At 43.0% G+C, this 20,780-nt stretch overlaps 1 protein-coding gene across 1 annotated transcript in view; it reads right to left on the bottom strand.

Annotated features, from left to right (window-relative positions):
- The window catches only part of SPTLC1 (serine palmitoyltransferase long chain base subunit 1), a gene marked incomplete at its 5' end in the record, with an annotated part of 1,612,539 nt that overhangs the window by 122,839 nt on the left and 1,468,920 nt on the right, over positions 1-20,780 (bottom strand). Inside the window, one exon of the mRNA XM_044060319.1 lies at positions 10,372-10,489. Within this exon, the coding sequence (XP_043916254.1) occupies positions 10,372-10,489 (118 nt within the window). The remainder of the gene's footprint in view (positions 1-10,371; positions 10,490-20,780) is intronic.

Genomic DNA, 20,780 nt, shown 5'->3' on the forward strand with positions numbered 1-20,780 from the left:
GTAACAAAGTCTTTGGGTGAATCCAACTGAGACCAATAAGTTAAGGAATCATCTGAGGAGGAAGACTCCTCCTCAGAGAATTCCTGAGGGGCAACAGGTACGCCTGTCTGTGGGATCTGGGTCTGAAGAGCCTGAAAAGCCTTCAACAGAGTTTGGGAAAAGGTCTCCCACGGAGGAGAAGGGTCTTTTGAAGTGAGCTTCTGCTTTGGTTTCCTTTTTAAAAGGAGAAGAGGGAGCAGATGTGGGCTTAGGAGCCGATGTTATAGTGGTTGTCAAGACTGAAGTAGAAGCGGGGCCCTCCGAAGCCGTGATTCCCCCTCACCATCAGGGTGTGATGGTTGAAAAACCTCAGTGGATGTACTCTGGGTATTTGCAGAGCTGGTTTCTGATTCGGTTCCCAGGTGCTGTGCAGTATCTGGCGTCCGGAGTGATCCTGGGCTGATATCCGCCTCAAGGATAAAGTACAGTTTTGTACCTACCATAAATGTAGATGTCCGATAGGTATACATCTGCAGTCATCACATATGGGTTGTCCTGCCTCAGGCAGCCCTTCGGTCGGCCGGATTCCAAAGTCTGGGTCTGGCTTCGGCTGATGTCACACTTTCCCCGACGTCAGAGCGTCTGGGGTATAAAAGCATCAGCCGACGCCATCTTCCTCTGTTTTTCTTGCCCCAGATGCCAGGTGCCCTCTAGGAAGGCTAAATTTGGAGAAATGCAATAAAATTCCAAACATTTGCAAAAATATATATACATGTATATACAAACAAATACACCATAATAGATTCCCCCAGCTAGCTAATAGAGGGCTAAGCACCCTAGGAATACCACAGAGGGGAAGGAGGGAGGGTAAACCTGACTGCAGATGCATACCTATCGGACATCTACATTTATGGTAGGTACAAAACTGTACTATGTCCTTCAAGGATGCATCTGCAGTCATCACATATGGGTAGAATACCATAGCCAATCTGGGGGTGGAGGTACTAAGTAAAGGATGGTGTAGTTAAGATACCCTGCAGGACTGCCGTAGCAAAACCTGCTCTGGATCTGGAGTATAAAGGTAAATTGTAATGCTTGGCAAATGTATGCACGGAGCTCCATATAGCAGCTTCTAAAATGTCTTTGGTAGCCACCCCTCTTAGGAAGGCTGTGGTGGTGGCTGTGGCTCTCGTGGAATGAGGTCTAATGTTAGCTGGCACAGTTTTTCCATGAAAGGAGCAACAAAAACGAATGCAATTTCCTATCCATTTTGAAATTGTCTGTTTGGAAATTGCTTTTCCTTGTACCCCAGCAGCATATGCTACAAACAACTGGTCAGTCTTTCTGTAACTTTTAGTTCTGTCCAAGTAGTAGCGCAGTTGTCTGTGTATGTCCAGGGTGTGCAGAAGTCTCTCCCTTTATTTTGTGGTTGTGGGAAGAATGTAGGCAAGTGAATAGCTTGGTTCAAAGATACCCTGGATACCACCTTTGGCATGAATGTAGGATTGGTCCTCAAGGAAACTCTGTCCTGATGAAAGATAAGAAATGGCTGCACTGCCATTAAAGCTTGTAGCTCAGATACTCTTCTTGCTGAGGTTATGGCCAGAAGGAAGGCAGTTTTCCAAGACAAAAACTGTAGATCTGCCGATGCTGCTGGTTCAAAGGGAGGAAGTGTTAGTTTTCCAACACGAAATTCAGGTCCCAAGTAGGTAGAGGTGGTTTCCTTGGAGGATTAATGTTTTTGATTCCTCTTAGAAACTGTCTTAGGAGAGGATGATAGAAGACAGGTGGATTAACATTGTATTCTGCTGAGATTGCTGAGGCATGTATCTTAATGGAAGAGTAAGACAGGCCATTGTGGAACAATTCTGCCAAATATTCCAGTATATGTGCCATGTTCATCACTGTCACATCTAGGCCCTTTGCTGTGTTCCAGGTGTGAAATCTTTTCCATTTTGCTGAATATGCCTTCCTTGTGGAAGGCGTGACTTCCATAATAATATCCTTCACTCTCTGGGATAGGTTATCCTGAGGAGGAGTCATGGTATTCTCCAGGCAGTTAGCTGCAAGGTTTTCAGATTGGAGTGCAGAATCCTGAAATTGTGCTGCGTCAGTAGGAGTGGCCATAGGGGGAGAGGCCATGGTTTCGTCTGTGACATGCTCTTTAACAGTGGGTACCAGTGCTGTCTTGGCCAGTTTGGAGCTATCAGAATTACTCTGGGCTGCTCTGTCCTAATCTTCAGTAGGACCTTGGTCATTAATGGGAGAGGTGGGAAAGCATACACTGTTAGAGCTTTCCAGCTGAAAGAGAGAGCGTCCACTTTCCATGCTTGTGGGTGGTATGTCCTTGAGCAGAATTTCTTCAGTTGATGATTGAGGGGAAGCGAACAGATCTATTTCGGCCTTCCCCATGATTGTGTGATGTAAGATGATGTCTGGGTGCAGCATCCATTCGTGTGCATCCATTGTAGTTCTGCTTAAGCTGTCTGCCAGTGTATTGTCTTTCCTAGCACGAACTGGGACTGTAGCTGTATGTTGAGTTTCAAAGCAAATTCCCATAGATTCATTGTCAGTCTGCAAAGAGGGTAGGAATGGGTGCCTCCTTGCTTGTTTATGTACCACATAACTGTGGTGTTGTCTGTCCTTATGAGCAGGTGGCCTTGCTGAAGGAAAGGTTTGAAGGCCTCGATTGCGTGTATCACTGCCAGCATTTCCTTTTGGTTTATGTGCATGCAGCTCTCTTTGTGACCATAGCCCTTGGATACATCTGCCCTCCATGTGTGCTCCCCAACCCTGGTCTGAGTCTAGGCGTCCGTGGTGATGGTTTGGTTGGCTCTTGGCTTGCTGAAGGGCAACCCGCTGTTCGACTGGCAGGCTTGAGCCCACCACAGAAATTCCTTTTGAAGGCAAGGAATGAGTGGTCACAGAGTTTCTAGGCTGGGACTGTGCTGTGTCCATAAACTTCTTAGGTACCACTGTAATTTTCTCATATGCAGTCTTGCTTGCGGAATCAGAAAAATGCAAGATGCCATGTAACCCAGGGCCTGCAGGATTTTCCTTGCAGTCAGCTGAGTTTGTCTTGTCAGATTCTGGAAGTAAACTGGTAGTTGTTTTTGTTTTTCTTCTGTGAGAAAGGCCATTTGGGTGGTTGTGTCTAGATCCGCACCCAGAAAAGTTATTCTTTGGGATGGAACCAGTCTTGATTTTTGGATGTTGACTGTATATCCCAAGGCCTGTAACAGGTGGAGGGCATAGTCCAAGTCCTTTAACAAAGTTTGCTTGCTGTCCGCTTGTATTAGGCAGTCGTCCAGATATGGGTAGATTTGAATCCCCTGAAGTCTGCAGTGTGCAATTACTGATGCCAGGCATTTCGTGAATACTCTGGGCGCATTAGATAAACCAAAGGGTAATGCTGAGAATTGATAATGCTCTGACCCTGCAAGAAATCTGAGGTATCTTCTGCAGCTTTGTCGAATAGGGACATGCAGGTATGCCTCCTTGAGGTCTTGAGTCACCAGCCAAGACCCCTTGCCCAGCATGGGAAGGAGTTGCTGTAGAGTCAGCATTTTGAATTTTGGCACAATGAGGTAGGTATTCAGTGCGGACAAGTCGAGAATAGGCCTCCATTGATTTTCTTTCCTTGGAACAAGGAATAATCTGGAGTAAAATCCCTGGCCTTGTTCTGAAAGAGGTACCTTTTCTATGGCTTTCCTTTGCATTAAGTTGGTAATTTGCTTCAAAGCCTCTGCCCTCTGATTTGGTGGCAGGTCTGGCATGCCTTTTCTTTTTGGCAATGAGTGGAAATGGAACCTGTATCCTTTGTCTATTATTTGCAGTGTCCATGTATCCCTTGTAATGCAGTGCCAATTTTTTGAGAATAAAGAAAGTTTTCTGCCCAAAGGTGCTTCTAATTGAGCCCTGGTCGGTGCAGTCAAAATAAAGTCATTGTGTCTGTCCTGGTGTAGCAGTTGTAGTTCCTGCACTATCTCTCTGGTTGGGAGACTGCCACTGATGGCCTCTGTAGGAGCCTCTAGCTTGCCCTCTACCTCTGGCACGCCTATTCCTGCCTCTTTGAGATCTGTCTGAGTCCGGAAAGGACCAATTCTTAGTAGGCCAATTTCTGCTGAATCTCGGTGGTTGGACTTGCAGAAAGTCTTTAACTGTTTGCACAGATTTTGCCTTTTCTTCAAATTTCTTTAAAACCTCTTGAGCCGTGGAACCAAATAATTTTTGCTTTTCCATAGGAGCATCCAAAAGCTTAGCTTTAACATGGTCTGGCAGAGATTGTTCCTTCAGCCAGGCATGCCTACGTATAACTGCACCTGTCATAGCTGATCTACATGAAGCTTCCAATGCATCCAAGAAATGGTTACTAACCTGCTGGGAGTTATGCACCAGATCCTGAAGGGATTTGCGATCAAGGGGTTCAGAAGAGGACAGTTTCTTATGCAATTCATCTAGTAAATACTCTTGGTACTGTATCATATGAAATTGACAATTTAATGCCCTCATGGAAAGAGTTGCAGAAGTATACACTTTCTTACCCCATCTCTCTAATGCTCTGGACTCCCTTTCAGAGGGTAGAGGATTTCTAGCTGTGGTAGCTGCAACCCCTTTTGGGCCCTGGGAAATAGTTTCTGGGTCAGCAGAGTGGGCCTTTGTACAGGTGTAGATGCGAGTCCGGGACCCTGTAGTACCTATCAGGTTTGGCAGGAGCCGGAGAGAGTCAGGGGCAGTACTAGCATCAGAATACACATCATCAATGACATTCAAAACAGGAGGTATAGCTAAGGGCCTATGCTGAGGTAAATGTAAAACGGTCCTTAATCTCTTTCTGGAATCAGGGAATTCCTGACCCTGTCATTGAAAATGTTCTCTCAGAGTGTAATGTCTCTCCAAAGGAAAACTCTTCAGGAGGGGAGGCCGAGGGAATAGATTCTTCAGCATCAGAATCCTCGTAGGCCGAATAAGCCTCCTCCTGGTGGTCTGACAGAGCAGAGCCATCCGTGGACTCATCTGAGGACTGGGGATCAGAGGGCTCAACCCTGGGCCTTTTGTCTGGAGGTGGTTGAGAGCCCCTGTCCGGATGAGGTTGGGAACTTCTAATTAATGAGATCAGATCCTCTGCTAGGGTAAGAATCTGAGAGCTAGCTAGTAGAAGGTCTCAGAGAGGAAACCTTGGGAGGCAAAGCCTTAGTAAGTTTAGCAGCTTTAGCCCTAGAGAAAGCCTTAATGGACATGGAAGCAGGGGGTCTGGCTGCACCACGTGCAGGAGTAGACTTATCTAAAGGAATGGTGTTGGAAGGTTCCTGGACACCGGTTTCAATAGGTAATCCAAGGACCGACTCGGCCGGGGCCTCGGGGCGAGGTAGGTTGTGTGGTTTTGGTAAGGAAGTACCAAGGACTCTGTTTTAGCGAGACCGAGACACTCGCGGTAGGCCTGACCGTGGTTTCAGCGAAACCGAACCGGTCCGCTGTCGGTCCTTGTCCTTCCGTTTTTAACTAAATGCGAAGTCGAGTCTCGGCGGCATCTTATAAGCAAAACTAGCCCCAAAACTCCTCTGCAAACTCCGACCGGCGTCTAAGAGTTCGTCGGTTGAAGGAAGCACAGGCTGAACAGGCCGAGGCGCCGTGGTCTGGGCCTAGGCAGGGGAGGCAGTAAGAGTGGAAATCCTTATGAGGTATTTGTTTCCCCACAAGTTAAACAATTATTAACTTTATCTGACATCGACTGAGGCAAGAAAGTCCCCAACGGGTACTTAGCTTTTCAAAGTCTTGGTAGCTGAATCACAGGAGCTGGCCGACCGGCACTTGAACTGCTTCTGCTTGGCACCAGCGGCAAGAAAGACTGAGGAAGATGGCGTCGGCTGGTGCTTTTATACCCCAGACGCTCTGACGTCGGGGAAAGTGCGACATCAGCCGAAGCCAGACCCAGACTTTGGAATCCGGCCGACCGAAGGGCTGCCTGAGGCAGGACAACCCATATGTGATGACTGCAGATACATCCTTGAAGGACATCACCAGACAACTGAGGCACAGCCAACGCATCAGGCCTAACTTTCTAGGCCTTCTTCCTAAGCGGCTCATCAAAAGGGCCTGCTCCACTTTCCATTTCAGATGCCAAACATCAGAGGTGCTGGTTTTCTAAATAAAGTTTTAAAGCCACTACACAGTATCTTAGGGTTTTCAGAACAAAGGATTGACAGATCTTGCAGGCCTTGTAATAGTGAGCCTTCCCCAGACAAACTAAACACTGCTTGTGTGTGTCCTTATAGGATTTGCCTACCACAAGCACACCTTCCCTTAGTAGAAGACATGTACGTATGATACAAAACAAGTAAGCAAAGAAATTCCCACAAGGGTACTTATCTCTGAGCGGACAGCCAGAGAACGATCATCGAAATCAGATAGACTATGTTGAGCAGAAGCCATAATACTGAACTGGCGGATGGGCGTCTGATTCTCACTACAGCAGAAAAATTCTGAGTTGAGTACGTACAGAAATCACAGTTATAGCTGTTAGTTTATGGCCCCCTGTGTTCTACGTCGCATGAACCCCTGAATGAAAGACTTTGGTATACTGGCCGGATGTCCGGTGCTGCAGGCAGCAACTCCCTAAGGTTATGAATACTGTAACATGAGAATAGAAAGACGTCTTACCTGTCAAGCAAAGGAACAGCAAGCTGACTACTGATCGTCAAAAGCCTGAGGAGAAGCACTCTCTTCAACGTAGGAAAACTCTGAAGGACTTGGCACCCAAACCTGTCTTCTTGGTCTGCTTACTTCAAGCCGCCCAATAGTCTGGGTGCTTGGAAGGTGCCCTGCAGCTTAAGAAACTGACTGGTCAGCTGTTATATACTTGGCAGGATATAACCCATATAGCTAAGGTTACTCCAGCAGTGGTCAACATGATGAACACTGTAAAAGAATCCAGACAAGGGACTTTTTAAATAGATAAAGGGTGCAATGAGTTCACAGTATACATGAGGGGGAGGACTTGTTTTTTTATGAGCAAACAGACAGAGGAAGCTGAGGTTACATCAAGCACTGGCAACCTTCACTTTTCATACCTTTTTGGTTGCTACAGAGAAATAAGTTATACAATCAGAACCCTAACGCTGAATACCTTGGATCCTCCACTGGTGATGAGCTGGGAAAGAACAGATGTTCTTCTGCCCTACTGTTTGTGGCGGCAAGAGGATGAACTAGGTAGAATGACTATGCTTCTGTTAAAGACAGGGCAAATAAAACTGTACTGTTTCTATCCACAAGGCTAATTACACAGTGCATTTCCAACAGTCTAGAAAGTGGAGTGGTAAGATCTTAAGAAATATGTACTGGTAGTGTCGCAATATCACAGTCCCCAGTGACAGTAATTATATGAAATGAATTAGCTGGCTCGTGTATGGCAATAAAGGTTACTGTCAAGCACCATACAGATGGCCTCTGTATGAGTTAGACAAATAAATCCTTTCTACCATAATGACAAAACTTCCATCTAAATGGATCAGGATTGTCATTCTTAGAAAGCAAAGTGCTTTCTGAGAGGATATCCGAGGTCTTCAACCCTGAAAATGGGTAAAGACAAAGTCCATGGTTTCTAGAGCACTTCTGCTGTCAGTCTAGGGGAGTTTAAAAAGCTTTCACCTGGAACTACAGTGCTACTCCTAGGACTGAATTATAGCACAACTATAATCAAGTGTGGAGCATACTAACAAAGAAAGGCCGCATATGCTCTTGCAGGACTATTGCTAAACACTAGAAGAATAGAGTGGGGGCATGTATATGGCAGCAGCAAACACTACTAAGACAGCCAGCATCAAATGAGCAATGGGAATGCACAGCTTTTCTCATAGAAGTCAATGACTGGGAGCTCTGACGTAAAGGAGAGAGAAAGTGCTGAGGTACAACTAAACTTATGGTAAAGGAATACCACTGCATTCCAACACTGCAGTAAGCTAAACTGACCTCAAGTTACAAAAATACTCAAAAGGATGTAGTTGTAAACAACAAACCTGGGGCTGATTCTATGAAGCAGTACCTGTCTTCAACAGACAAAAATGTGCCACGAGTCAGCTTGCTAAGGATTTAGCAAATCTTCCCACCAACTTGCCAATATACTCAGCTACAGAGTCCATAACTGAGGCAGTTCTTAAAGGAATATGAATTAATAGCTTAACAGTTATTAAGGCCAAACAAAATGACAAACAATGCTACATGCTTTTGGCCTTCAATATTCTAAAGTTAGGTACTGAAGGTCTATATATCTCACTTCTATAAAAGTTTTTTTTTATGTGGACTTGGATAACCTAATTAAGGAGGGGTGCATCTGAGGTGGTGGACCAACCTGTAAAAAAAAAGGATAGAAGTTGGATAACCTTAAAATTACGCTATCAAAATACATCGCCTAGCTCCACCAGACTGCAGACTGGGAAAGATAAAACACCTTGAACAGAAGGTCTGACCAGCTCTTAATCAGGAATTAAGGGCTGCTATGAACCCACAGTATGAACCCAGAATACATACCATGTTACTGGCTGTATCCAACAATGCCAATGATGTGGTAAGCAGTGCACAAGGAATATGTTTTTCACCTAAGGGCAGGATAATGTTCAGCTTGAAGAGACACTTTAATCCCAGGAAGATACTAAGATCTCCAGTGTCAGTCACAGGACACAACCCAGGACCATCCACAAGCATAACTAAACCCATGTCATTTAACATGGTGGTGTCTCCCAATATTAAAAAAAGAATCTGCACATCACTATTTGATTTTCAGCCTTGTAGGTGTCCAACAGCAGGCATAACTGAATGAGGAAGTACTGATGGACAAAGTGAGATGATGCCAAGTCAAGTTAGTCATTTATGGCATTGGGAGTAAAGGACACCATGGAGTGTAGGTAATCAATCCGCTTGAGGGGTTACAAAGCTAGTCTCTTAAAGTAATAGTACTACCCTCAGGACAAATCCACATAACCAAATACTTTTACACGAAAAAGGTTGGTGAAGGGACATGGTCAAACCTGAGGAAGAGATCAAAATTTCCTAATGTTTATCTCTCTACAACACCTACCATGTCATAAACCTACATACAGAATCTTGAATGACAACAGAAATAATTATGTGGTTACTCATCCTCCAATAAGGGGAGAAATACAGAAATCAATAAATACTCAGAATGTGGTCAGTAACTTCTCCCATGTTATTCAAAGAGCTAGCATTATTAGGATATTTCACATGGCTGAATTTGATAATAAAACAAGAAATTATAACCAAATAAGTTCATCTGAAGGCCAAGCCATTGGCTTTGATTATAAAGATGGACAGTGTCCACCATCTCACACTGCAGTTTATCAAAGTTTGCAAATCTATGCAACAGGCCTTGCAGAAATCCATGTAACAGTTGTGGGTCAACAAAAAAACAGAGCAGTCATGCTGGTCTGCAGTGACAAGTAGTTCCAACAAGGTCAAAGATTAAAGGGAACCATGCTTCCCGTAAAAGACTCTAGATCAGATAGGACAAGATGGAATATGGGCAAGCACATAACAGATTCTATGTACAGGTTATACATTAAACACTCAGATACACACTACAGAATACATTCAGCAAAAAAGTAATAATTAAAACAAAACAACTAAGGGGAGTGGAATTTCATAGTACCAAATATAAGCACATGATGTGTGAAAAGCAAAGCCCTGAGGAAGTACATGACTATGTGGCATCAACATGTGCATTCTCTGGTTGGAAAAGAGCAGTCAAGGGATGTTCAGCTGGCATTGGAAGGCAGTAGTGTGGTTGCTGCTGACTTGCTGTCTACAACACTGAATTAACACCACAATGTTGCTGACCAGTATGACTGCAAAGGTGGCCAGTTGGGGCAAACTGACTCCTGCTTATGTAAGATTAACAATCTGAAACATTAATCTTTTTATACATTTTGAATGCATGCTCAAGCAACAATTTGTGAAATTTCAATAAAGTTGTGTTTTGAGGAAAACAAAGTTAAGCGGCTACGAAGACTGACACAGAGACAATGCATATTTTCCCAGAGGCAGTGTAAATAGGGGGTACTTTTTAAAACATCTATAAAGCAGTGGGTTCAAAAACAGGATAATTCAAAGAATGCATGGGAAGCCATAAGGTCAGTTTACAAAAGGCTATAAATTACTACATCACTTTTCAAAGTAAAAGATATACTGACAAACTGAACAGCATCTTCTGAAAAATACATTTACACAAACTACAAAAATATTTTGAAGCAAGTGGTAGGATACTGCTTAGACTGCATACAGTCCTATGAATTTACAGTGAAAAGTAGACAAAGTACAGGCACAGCACATTTTCTGTAATAGTTTTGAAGGCTAAAATGAAATCAACAGTCATGTACTCACATATTCCACAATGTCCTGAAGTAGTCTGACATCACTCTCCCGTGATCCAAGACTTCTTGCTAGCTGCAAGTGAAAGGCTGGAGAAATGCTCTCACCGACAACTTTCAGCCCTGAAATGCTAGAATGCAAACATATTTGTATATATGGTAAACTTTTGTTTAGAAACAAACTCAAAACACACACACACACAACCTGTATATTGCTGGATTAATCTGGCTATAACAGATAAAAAGCACAATGAGTTCAGCAGACTAACAGCAAGCTATACAACTAAATGCTGATTTGCTCAATAATGGCTGAATGCTCAACCCTTCTATCTTTTCACATAAGCCTATTTGAAAGTAGCCCTGCTACTTCAGTTTTAACTGTAATCCTCTTGAACCTGACATGATCTCTCTTAAAAATGCCCAACAAACTTGCACACGTTATTTTTTCAGGCATCATATTATACATGGCTTTCATTTTTTTGTCTCTATGTACTTATTTTTGTGGAGCTTTTCTCCCCGGGCTTCTACTGAAAATGGAATTTTCTCCAGCTAGACTAGCCCGGTCAACAAATGTAAAATAAAATAAATAAATAAATAATGGCTTTCATTCTTTGATCTTTCTATTACGCAAAAACCTGCCAGTATATTAAATAATGGTATCTATCATATGTACTCTACATTGGTGTCACAGTAATTATCAAGTAATGCCATTTTGTCAAGTACCCTTTAGTACAGTATCAAATTCACCCTTACTAAAGTGTATTTTTATTTACAAGCACTGTAGTAGACAGTTTTTTTTAAACCATAACTACAGTCAAGTGTTAAGAACAGCAGAAGTTTAGTCATTCAGTCAAGTGTTAAGAACAGCAGAAGTTTAGTCATTCAGTAAGCATCACTCACCCAATTTTCTGATGAAACCACAGGTGCAATAAATTATGTTATCCCTATTTCTGAGAATGTCTTCTAAAAGTCTCTTACTGATTGGATATGGGAAATGGTGGAAGCTGAACAAGGAAACATCCACTTAGCTTAAGAACAGCTGTGGAGTTTTGATTTGTCTGATGTTATATTACGCAGAAAGCAAAATCTTTTTTTTTTTTTTTACATTTGTAAAAATTGACTACTAAACTATAGGTACATGTAACATACTTGGTATGCACAACACCATGCTTTGACTTCACTGTGGCCTTTCTGAGATGTAGGTGAGAGTTACTGTGTACTGCTGCAAAGGTGGTCATTGCCAGTGCTATTTGCAATATTACTGGGGGATACAGCCCCTACAAGAGTGGTGGTGGTGGGCTTTTCCCCCTCAAGAAATATTTTTCTCTACATTACATTTTGTGATGTAACAAGTGGCTTGCATATAAAATATAAGTTATGCACTTACCACATGATAGATTTATCTGGTGTATGTCAAGACACTGGAACAACTGGACTGATCAACTTTAGCATCTTTTTCTTGGCAACAACTCTCCTCACAAGGAGTGAGGGCTGGTGTTTCAGCATCTCTAAAAAGACAGTAGAGTACCTATGATTATAATGTTCCTCATACCTCTCAACCTCTTAGTGCAAGAAATCTGGACAAAGCCCAACAGAATGGGGGGACAAAGGCCCAAAAATAGGGACATGTTTTAAATACTCCTCTTATAAACTTAGAAAGTTGCTAGAGTAAAAGGGTTTCTTTTAAAATACACTTTCTCAAGGATTTGAAGTCTGACACTGAAATGTGTGTCATTATTTAGTCACTTCAGTCCTCAGATCACAATGATTTGCCAGAAAACCACAAATTTTATGAGGAACAGGCCAAAAACATGAGCAAAAATCTGGACATTCTGCGAAAATCTGTACAGTTGAGAGGTTTGATGTTCCTTATCCAACTGTTCAGCATGACAGCCAACCATGTGCTGAGGTTCAGGGAAAGGACATCTCCCGACTGTCTCAAGAGTGGGACAGCAAGACAACTTTTAAGGACTCCTGGATGGGGGCCTTGAAAGGATCTGCTGTAGCTCTAGTGGTTTAGACCTCTTCTGACTGGTGCTGTGGCCAGGATGAAATCCCCTTTGCCACTGGAACCTTTCTTGTACTGCTGTCTGTTCTGGGGCTGCAAGAACTTGCGATATGTATCTGGCACATTTTTGGTTTCTTTGGAATGATCTTTGAGGTATAGTAAACATTAATCAAAAGCTGACAGCATCATGCCATCTTGTTCAAACTGCAGCAGCCTCACTTCTACCTTTTGCCCAAATAAGAAGCAGCAGTCAATGGGAGCACTGACAAATACCACCTTAAAGTGGTCCACACAGTCAAGTTAACTGAAGCCAGGCCTGTCGCATCATCATTAAGATGGAGTTCGCTGCTCTAGCTGCACCATATGGAGCATTATAAACAAGATGCATGGTAAGAGAGGATAAAATATGACACTGCGGCCATTTGCTATTTCTTTTTAAACGTCTGTTTACCTGAATTTTGTTGAGACCGTTTAATCTGTTTTTTTGCCAAGACTGAAGGAGACAGAAAACACCTTGGACAATTTGGAAAATGAGGGCTAAAAATTTTGAGAGATTCCCTAGATCAGCTTGCCCTTTCATCACACTTTCTGATCACCTCTACAGCAGAGGGACAAACGCAAAATCTCTATCCAAGGCAGAATTTAAAATCTCACTTTTTATCATCAGCTGGGAGGTTCTGTAAAATAGTACCAGTGGCCATAGCCCTGGAAGAAGTATCACCAGAGTCATATACACACACTGAAAATGATGAGCAGTGACCTGTGCACTAGAACAAACTAGGTTATTTAAAGCACATTTTTCCTCACAAGAAATAAACTACACATAAAACATTTCTCATTTTCAAAATTTGTCAGAACAAACTTGAACATACGAGTCTGACAAGTAAAAAAAAAAGTTGCAGAAGTATACACTTTTTTCCAACCTTATCAGGAAGGGTAAGAGTGGCATTAACTAAGTGCTTAGCAGCAGTGGGATCAACTAAAGCTACAGCTGCTGGGTCAGGTTTGGGAAGTGTATAAAATGTAAAAGAATGATTAACTTTATACATCCTACCTGCCTTTTTTAGGGGCAGCTGGATGACTATCTGGAAAAATGCAGAGAGCAGCACAGTCATCTTCTAAAGCAGACAGAACAAGAGTAATAGGTGTGGGTTCTGGAAAATCCTTCTGTAACAACCCCTATTATTTTCCGAGGGAATGAGAAACCTGTGTTCTCCCCCTAAAAACATTGTCACATTCTATAGTCTCAGAGAATTAGAACCCTCAACAGGGAGAAGAGCTCTTCTCTGAGTCTGAATAAGAAATCTGAGGGGAACAAACTTATATCTGTCCATGCATCTTCTTGTCGAGATTCAGAATCTCTAATCTCCCCAGGAAAAGAGAAATACCTCCTTTTATCAGAAATTATGTTACAAGGAGCAACAGCCTGAATTAAACTCTAGGTCAGACACAGTAAACTACTCCTATCTAAAGAAATTTGAAGAGTAGATAATATGCTTGGTTTTCTGTTTCTTTTTGACAGGAAAAATGAGGACAACCATATTAATGGCAACAGCTGCTTCCCCAGGGATGGGCACAGCATTCTAACACAGCAGAGAAACCTTCCCTGTTCCTCTCCTAGGACCAAGAAGACTGGTTCTCTCTAGCCCACTGATGGGACTCGAGCTGTAGAGGATGTGGATGAAGGTGCTACACCACAGCGATCCAGGGTAAAAGATAAGTGGTCTGAGGCACAACAAATGGCCACAGCAGAGTCGCTCACCTGCAGCTGAGGCAAACTGCTAGCCTGCTGTGGTGACAGAGGCTGTTTGCTTAACTTCTTTTTGTGGCTGGAAGAAGGGACCAATCGTGGGACCAGCAGTCTGTTCCACAGTCAGGCTGAAAAAATGGTGCCTATTTCCTGGGGCAGACCAACAGCAATTGCCTGCAAACACTACCAGTCCACAAAAGTTACGTTTATGACAAAAAATACAATAAAAGGTACTAAAAGAAAAACTGACAGAAAAAAACATATGCTACAGTCTCAAGACAGTCCATTAAATCACAACACTCCTAGCACTGAAATAACTTTGCTAAAGAGGAAAGCAATAAAACAAACAAAATTAAGAGAATGGAAGGTTTTGTCCCCAAAGGAATTTGTTTGCCCAGCAAAGGAAATCAAAAGGAGACAGTTGATCCTTGAAAGCCTCATGGAAGCGAACTCTTTAATGGCAGTAAAGCTCTGAAGGACTCTGGGCTCACACTTGTCATTTAGTCAGCTCAGCTCGAGCTGCTTGACAGTTGGGGTGCAAGAAAGGTACCCTGAAGCTTTGGAAGCTGGCTAGCTGTTACATCCTTGGCAGGATATAAATTATGCATTTTTATCATTAGGAAGGTTCTGAGAATGCAGCAATGCAAACCTCCTCAAAGCAGTACCTGTGGCCATAGCCCTGGAAGTATCAACAGAGTCACATACACATACTATACACAATGAATAGTGACTTGAATGACAGAATAAATTAAAGCAGAGTTTTCCACTCAAGGAGAAACTGCAGATAAAAGATTATTTACACTTTTCACAATTAGCCAGAAGAAACCTTAACATAAGAGCCTGACAATTTAAAATTCTGAAAATCAAAGTTGCAGAAGCATACACTTTTCCCCATAGTTATCAATAATCTTTCCATCCTTATCAGACAAACTGAAGTACTAGAATTAACTAAGTGTTTAGCAGCTGAAGGATTAACTAAAGCTACAGCTGCTGGATGAAGTTTGGGAAGAGTGTATAAAAACTTAATGACTGAGGAATGTCTTACATCCTTATCTGCTTTTTAGGCGTGACAGGCTGACTAACACATCCTCCAAAGCTGAGAGGACTGGAAAAATAGGTGCAAGCTCTAGAAATTCCTTCTGTAACAGGTCATAATATTTTATGATGGACTGAGAAACAGTATAGTTGTGTAAAATCTTATAACAGCAGATATCCTTTACTTCACTGCTGCAGTATTCATTACACAAGGGATCTCCTGGCAAGGATAACAACGCCTGTCCAGTATACCAAAGCCTTTGAAATTTACAGACATCTCGCATCACACTTACGCTCCCCGTGCAAGGCATAGGGCCCATAAAAGTGAGGTACAGAAAAGAACCCCTTAGCCGGGAAGGCAAGAAGAATAGGGCCAAGCAGAACAGGGAGGAGCGAGGGAGCAAATTAATACTGCAACAGTGAAGAGAAGAGCATCTACTGTTGCAGTAAGATTTTACACAGCTGTACTATGTCCTTCCATTTCACTGTTGCAGTATTAATAACATAAGAGTACAAAAGCTCAACAGGAAACTTGGGAGGAGGAAGGCACAGAACAGCCCTATAGAAAACCATGCAGGATAGCTGTGGCAAAGCAATCTCCTGCTCTGGAAACATCTAGCTTGTAATATTTAGTGAAGGTATGGACAGATCATCAAGTATCAGACTTAAGGATGGAATTGGTGTTCATTTCTTTGAAAAAGGCACCAGATGAAGCAACAACTCTGGTAAAATGAACCTTTACAGAGGCAGAAAGACAATTTCCATGAAATAAGTAACAAAAAGAAATGGCCTTAAAGTGCCAAATCCAAAGACCTGGGAAGAAAAGAAATAAAAAGTTGCTTAAATTTGGAAATTGCCTTTGTCTTATACAAATATCTGAGCTGCCTATGCAAATCCAAGGTGTGAAGGACCTTCTCATTAGAAGACTGTGGAGAAGGAAAAAAAGAAGGGTAAATTAATAGGCTGGTTAAGATGCATCTCATTGACCACCTTGGGCATAACAGGAGGATTATTGTGAAGAGACACCCTATATCTCTATGAAAAATGAAGAAAGAAGGAACAGCCATAAGAGCCTGCAGTTCAGATACTCTTAGCTGAAGTAAGGGCCAAAATAAGAAGTCTTCCAAGTACAATGTTGCAAGGAAGCTGAAGTTTCAGGCTCAAAAGGAACAAGAGTCAAAATTTCAAGCACAAAACTGAGGTCCTAAGGAGGTGGAATGGGCTTCCTGGGAGGTCAGATATGAAGGATGCCCTTAAGACATTGTTTGACCTCAAACTTAGACCCAAGAGGAGAAGTCAAGGGCAGACAAGCAGAAATAGCAGAAAGGTGAGCTTTAAATGAAGAATATGCCAACCCAGGGCAATTCACACAAATAAAAGAACCAGACTGATACCCACTGAAAAGGGGCTCCTGTCAGAAGAAGACACATTATGTCGAATGCATCTTCGAACTGTAAATGTCGAAAATGCAAAATGAGGAAGCGGCTTTTAAGCAAATTCTTTCCCTGGGAAGGAAGTCGCTTGGCCGCTTCCGTCACTTTGCCGCTTGTGGCACTATAGTGCAATCTCGGAGTTGGTATATTTAAGTAAGGGGGTGGGGAGGGCACACCCTGAAAAGGGATCTTGGCTTTGAGAAAGGCACCATATATAAAATCTCTTCCATTTGGACAAATATGATTTCCTCGTAGTGGGTTTCCTGGCCTCTTGCACAGCCCTAAGTATGTCCTCAGAAAAGAGGTACCTAAAAGAAGTGCCTAAAAGGGATCAAAACCTTATCCACAGCATCAACTCAAGAGTGGAAATGTGAAAATGGATCAGAGGCCCCTTGCCTTGTGTGAGAAGAAGGTCCACCCTGTGAGGTAACTTGAGGTGATTGTCCTTGGCTAAGAGAAGAAAAAGGAAGAATCGATGCTGTCTGGGCCAAAATGGAGTCACCAGCAAAATTTAGCAAGAGTCTTGCATGATCTTGAGCAGAACCCTTGGAATCAGAGGAAGGGGTGGGGAGGTGTACAGAAACATCTCCTTCTAAAGAAAAGATTGTGAGTCCACCTTTCAAGCCAGAGGGCTTGGGACTCTGGCACAGGAAAGCAGAGGTTCCCTGTTCAGATAAAAGCCAAAAAGATCAATCTGTGGAGTACTTCACTGATGTACAATGTCCAGAAACATCCCTGTGAAGCATCCAATCATAAGCCTGTGCTTGACCTGCTCTGATGGAATGTAGACAGCTGGAATCATCACTTGATAATGGACAGCTAGATCCTAGACCTTTACAGCAAGTCTGCAAAGAGGGTAGGACCACGTACCCCCCCCCCCCCTACTTGAGTTGTTGATATACCTCATTACTGTGGTATTGTTTGAAGATTTTGAGAGGCCCTGGAAGAAAGAGGGAATGAAAAGCCTGCCTGAAGAGCTACAACAAGAGCTTTCATCTTCTTTATGTTATCAACAACAATGTAATGCAAATGACTAAAGGTCGGCCTGTAAAGTACAGTTTTGTACCTACCATAAATGTAGATGTTCGAGTGCTAATACAGCTGCAGTAATCACAGATGGGTTTTCTGCCGTCAGGCGGGTCCTCGGACGGCCGAATTCCAAAGTCTAGGTCCGGCGTCGGTTGTTGTCGCTTTCTTTCCTGACGTCAGTGAGGCAGGGGTATATAAGACACAGCCGACGCCATTTTCTTCACTTTGGCACTTTAATTGTGGATGCTAATTGAATTTTAATTGCTAAATTGGCTTATTAGCCTGTGTATTTAACCAGCATGGCCACATTCTCATTTTAACCTTGAAAAAGCCTGGAATAGTCCAGGCGAAAGCGCTTGGTTTACCTTGGATTCTATTTTTGTCTTTGTGGAATAAAAGATTTTTGTGGAAACTACTTGGTTTGGCGTTTTCCAACAGCATCTAAAGCCTTCTCACCTTCATGTACTTTTGGTATTTGCATTTACAAGTTTTTGTAATTTGCCATCACTTCGGAAACGTAAGACAGTTTCCGTACGCATTCCTGGTTTGGTATCCTTAACAGTTTCCTGGTTCTAGTTTGGTGTGTTCTCTTCTATCTGAGTTTACTGGACTGTTTTTGCTGTTTTTTTGCGCCATTTTCTTCAGTCTTTCTTGCCCCAGATGTCAGGTGCCCCCAGAAGGAAGGCAATACATAACTTATATTTATATACATGCAATGCAATATAATCAAAAATCAGTAGTTGCAAGCAAATATACCATACAAGGATAACCCAATCAGGTTGTATGAAGAGGGGTTAGGCCCTAGGCCTTTACCAAGAGGGGAAGGAGGGAGGGAAAACTGTACTGCAGCTGTATTAGCACTCGAACATCTACATTTATGGTAGGTACAAAATTGTACTATGTTCATCGTGCATACAGCTGCAGTAATCACAGATGGGTAGAATCCCAAAGCTACGCACAGGGTGGTAGGCACTAGGTGGAACTGGGATGAGCCAGAATGCTCTGCAACACAGCAGTGGCAAAGCCTGCTCTAGTTTTGGAATATAAAGGCAGGTGGTAGTGTTTTGTGAAGGTATGCACAGAACTCCAAGTGGCTGCCTCTAAAATATCATTGGTAGGAACTCCTCTGAGGAAGGCTGTAGAGGTAGCTGTGGCCCTGGTGGAGTGGGGTCTGATGCCTGTAGAGACAGATTTTCCATGATAGGAGTAACAAAACCGTATGCAGTGGCCTATCCATTTTGAAATTGTCTGTTTGGTAACTGGCTTCCCTTGAGCGCCTATAGCATAGGACACAAAAAGTTGTTCTGATTTCCTGAAAGGCTTTGTTCTGTCCAAATAATAACGTAGCTGTCTATGGATGTCTATGGAGTGTAGCAGCCTTTCCCCTTTGTTTTGAGGATTGGGATAAAAGGTAGGTAAGTGTATGGCTTGATTTAAAGCTACCCTGGATACCACTTTAGGCATAAATGACGGGTTGGTTGAAGGAAACCCTGTCCTGATGGAAGATGAGAAAGGGCTGCACAGCCATGAGGGCTTGTAGTTCCGAAACCCTACGAGCTGAGGTAATGGCCAGAAGGAAGGCTGTTTTCCAGGACAAATATTGCAAATCTGTTGAGGCAGCTGGTTCAAAGGGAGGCAATGTTAATTTTTCTAGAATGTAATTAAGATCCCAGGCTGGCATTGATTGTTTCCTTGGTGGTCTTATATTCTTAGCCCCTCTGAGGAACTGTCTTAAGAGTGGGTGAGAGAATAAGGGTGGATCAGTGTTGAATTCTGCAGAAATGGCTGAGGCATGGATTTTTATGGAGGAAAATGAAAGTCCACTGTTCAGCAGCTCAGCTAGATACTGTAATACCTGAGGCAAATTCAGTTTTATAGGGTCCTGGCCTTTTTTCTCATTCCAAGAGCAAAACAGTTTCCATTTTGCGGAGTAAGCCTTTCTAGTAGATGGCCTCCAAAATGACATCCTGCACCTCTTTGGGGAGTAGGGTCTGTTGTGGTGTTAAGGAATTTTCCATGCAGCGAGATTGAGTGTTTTCAGCTGACTGTGAAGAGTTTTGTAGCTGTGCTGAGTCAGCAGAAGAGGCATTAGAGGTAGGGACCAGGGAGGAGTATGTGTTAGGCTCCTCAGGAGTGGGTACCAGTGTTGTCTTGGCCAGTCTGGAGCAATAAGTATCATCTTCGGTCTGTCTGCTCTTGCTTTCAAGAGTACCTTGGGTAGAAGAGGCAGAGGTGGGAAAGCGTAAACTGTCCATGCTGTCCAACTGAATGAAAGGGCGTCCACTCTCCAGGCCTTTGGATGAAAGGTCCTTGAACAGAACTTTTCCAATTGATGATTCCTGTGGGAGGTGAAGAGATCTATGTCTGGCCTCCCCCACGCTTGGATTATCTTTGTAAACACTTGAAGATGCAACTTCCATTCGTGTGGATCTGTCATATTTCTGCTTAGATTGTCTGCCAGCGTGTTTTCCAAACCTGGCAAGTACTGTGCCTGAAGTTCGATTTGCCATTCCAGAGCCAAGTTACAAAGTGTCATGGCTAGTCTGCACAGGGGGTATGAATGTGTTCCTCCTTGTTTGTTTATGTACCACATTACTGTGGTGTTGTCTGTTCTTATCAATAATTGTCCTGGATGCAGGAGGTCCTTGAAAGCTGTAATTGCATTTATCACTGCTAGCATTTCTTTCTGATTGATGTGAAGGTGCTTTTCCTTTTGGGACCATTTGCCCTGAATGCACCTGTCTGTCATGTGCGCCACCCAGGCGTAATCTGAGGCGTCTGTTGTGATGACTTGATTTGCTTGAGGCTTGCAGAATGGAAGACCTGTGTTTGTTTGATGCCCACCATAGAAATTCCTTTTGCAAACATGGAATTATTGGTATTATTGTTTCCAAACTGCGGCTGTGTTGAGACCATAGGGTTTTTAGGTACCACTGAAGTTTCCTCATATGCAACTTTGCACATGGGATTAAAAGAATGCAAGATGCCATGAAGCCCAGAGCCTGCAGGATTTTCCTTGCAGTAAGCCTGGTACAATTTGCTAGTATTTTGAAGTACTGAGTTAGTTGTCCCTGTTTTTCTGGCGTAAGATAAGCCATCTGGGTGTTTGTGTCCAAGTTGGCACCCAGAAAAGTTATTTTCTGAGATGGTGTTAGCCTGGATTTCTC

Source organism: Protopterus annectens, chromosome 2.part0 (assembly GCF_019279795.1).
Source record: "Protopterus annectens isolate FY-2018-M chromosome 2.part0, PAN1.0, whole genome shotgun sequence".
NCBI classification, from domain to species: Eukaryota; Metazoa; Chordata; order Ceratodontiformes; family Protopteridae; genus Protopterus; species Protopterus annectens.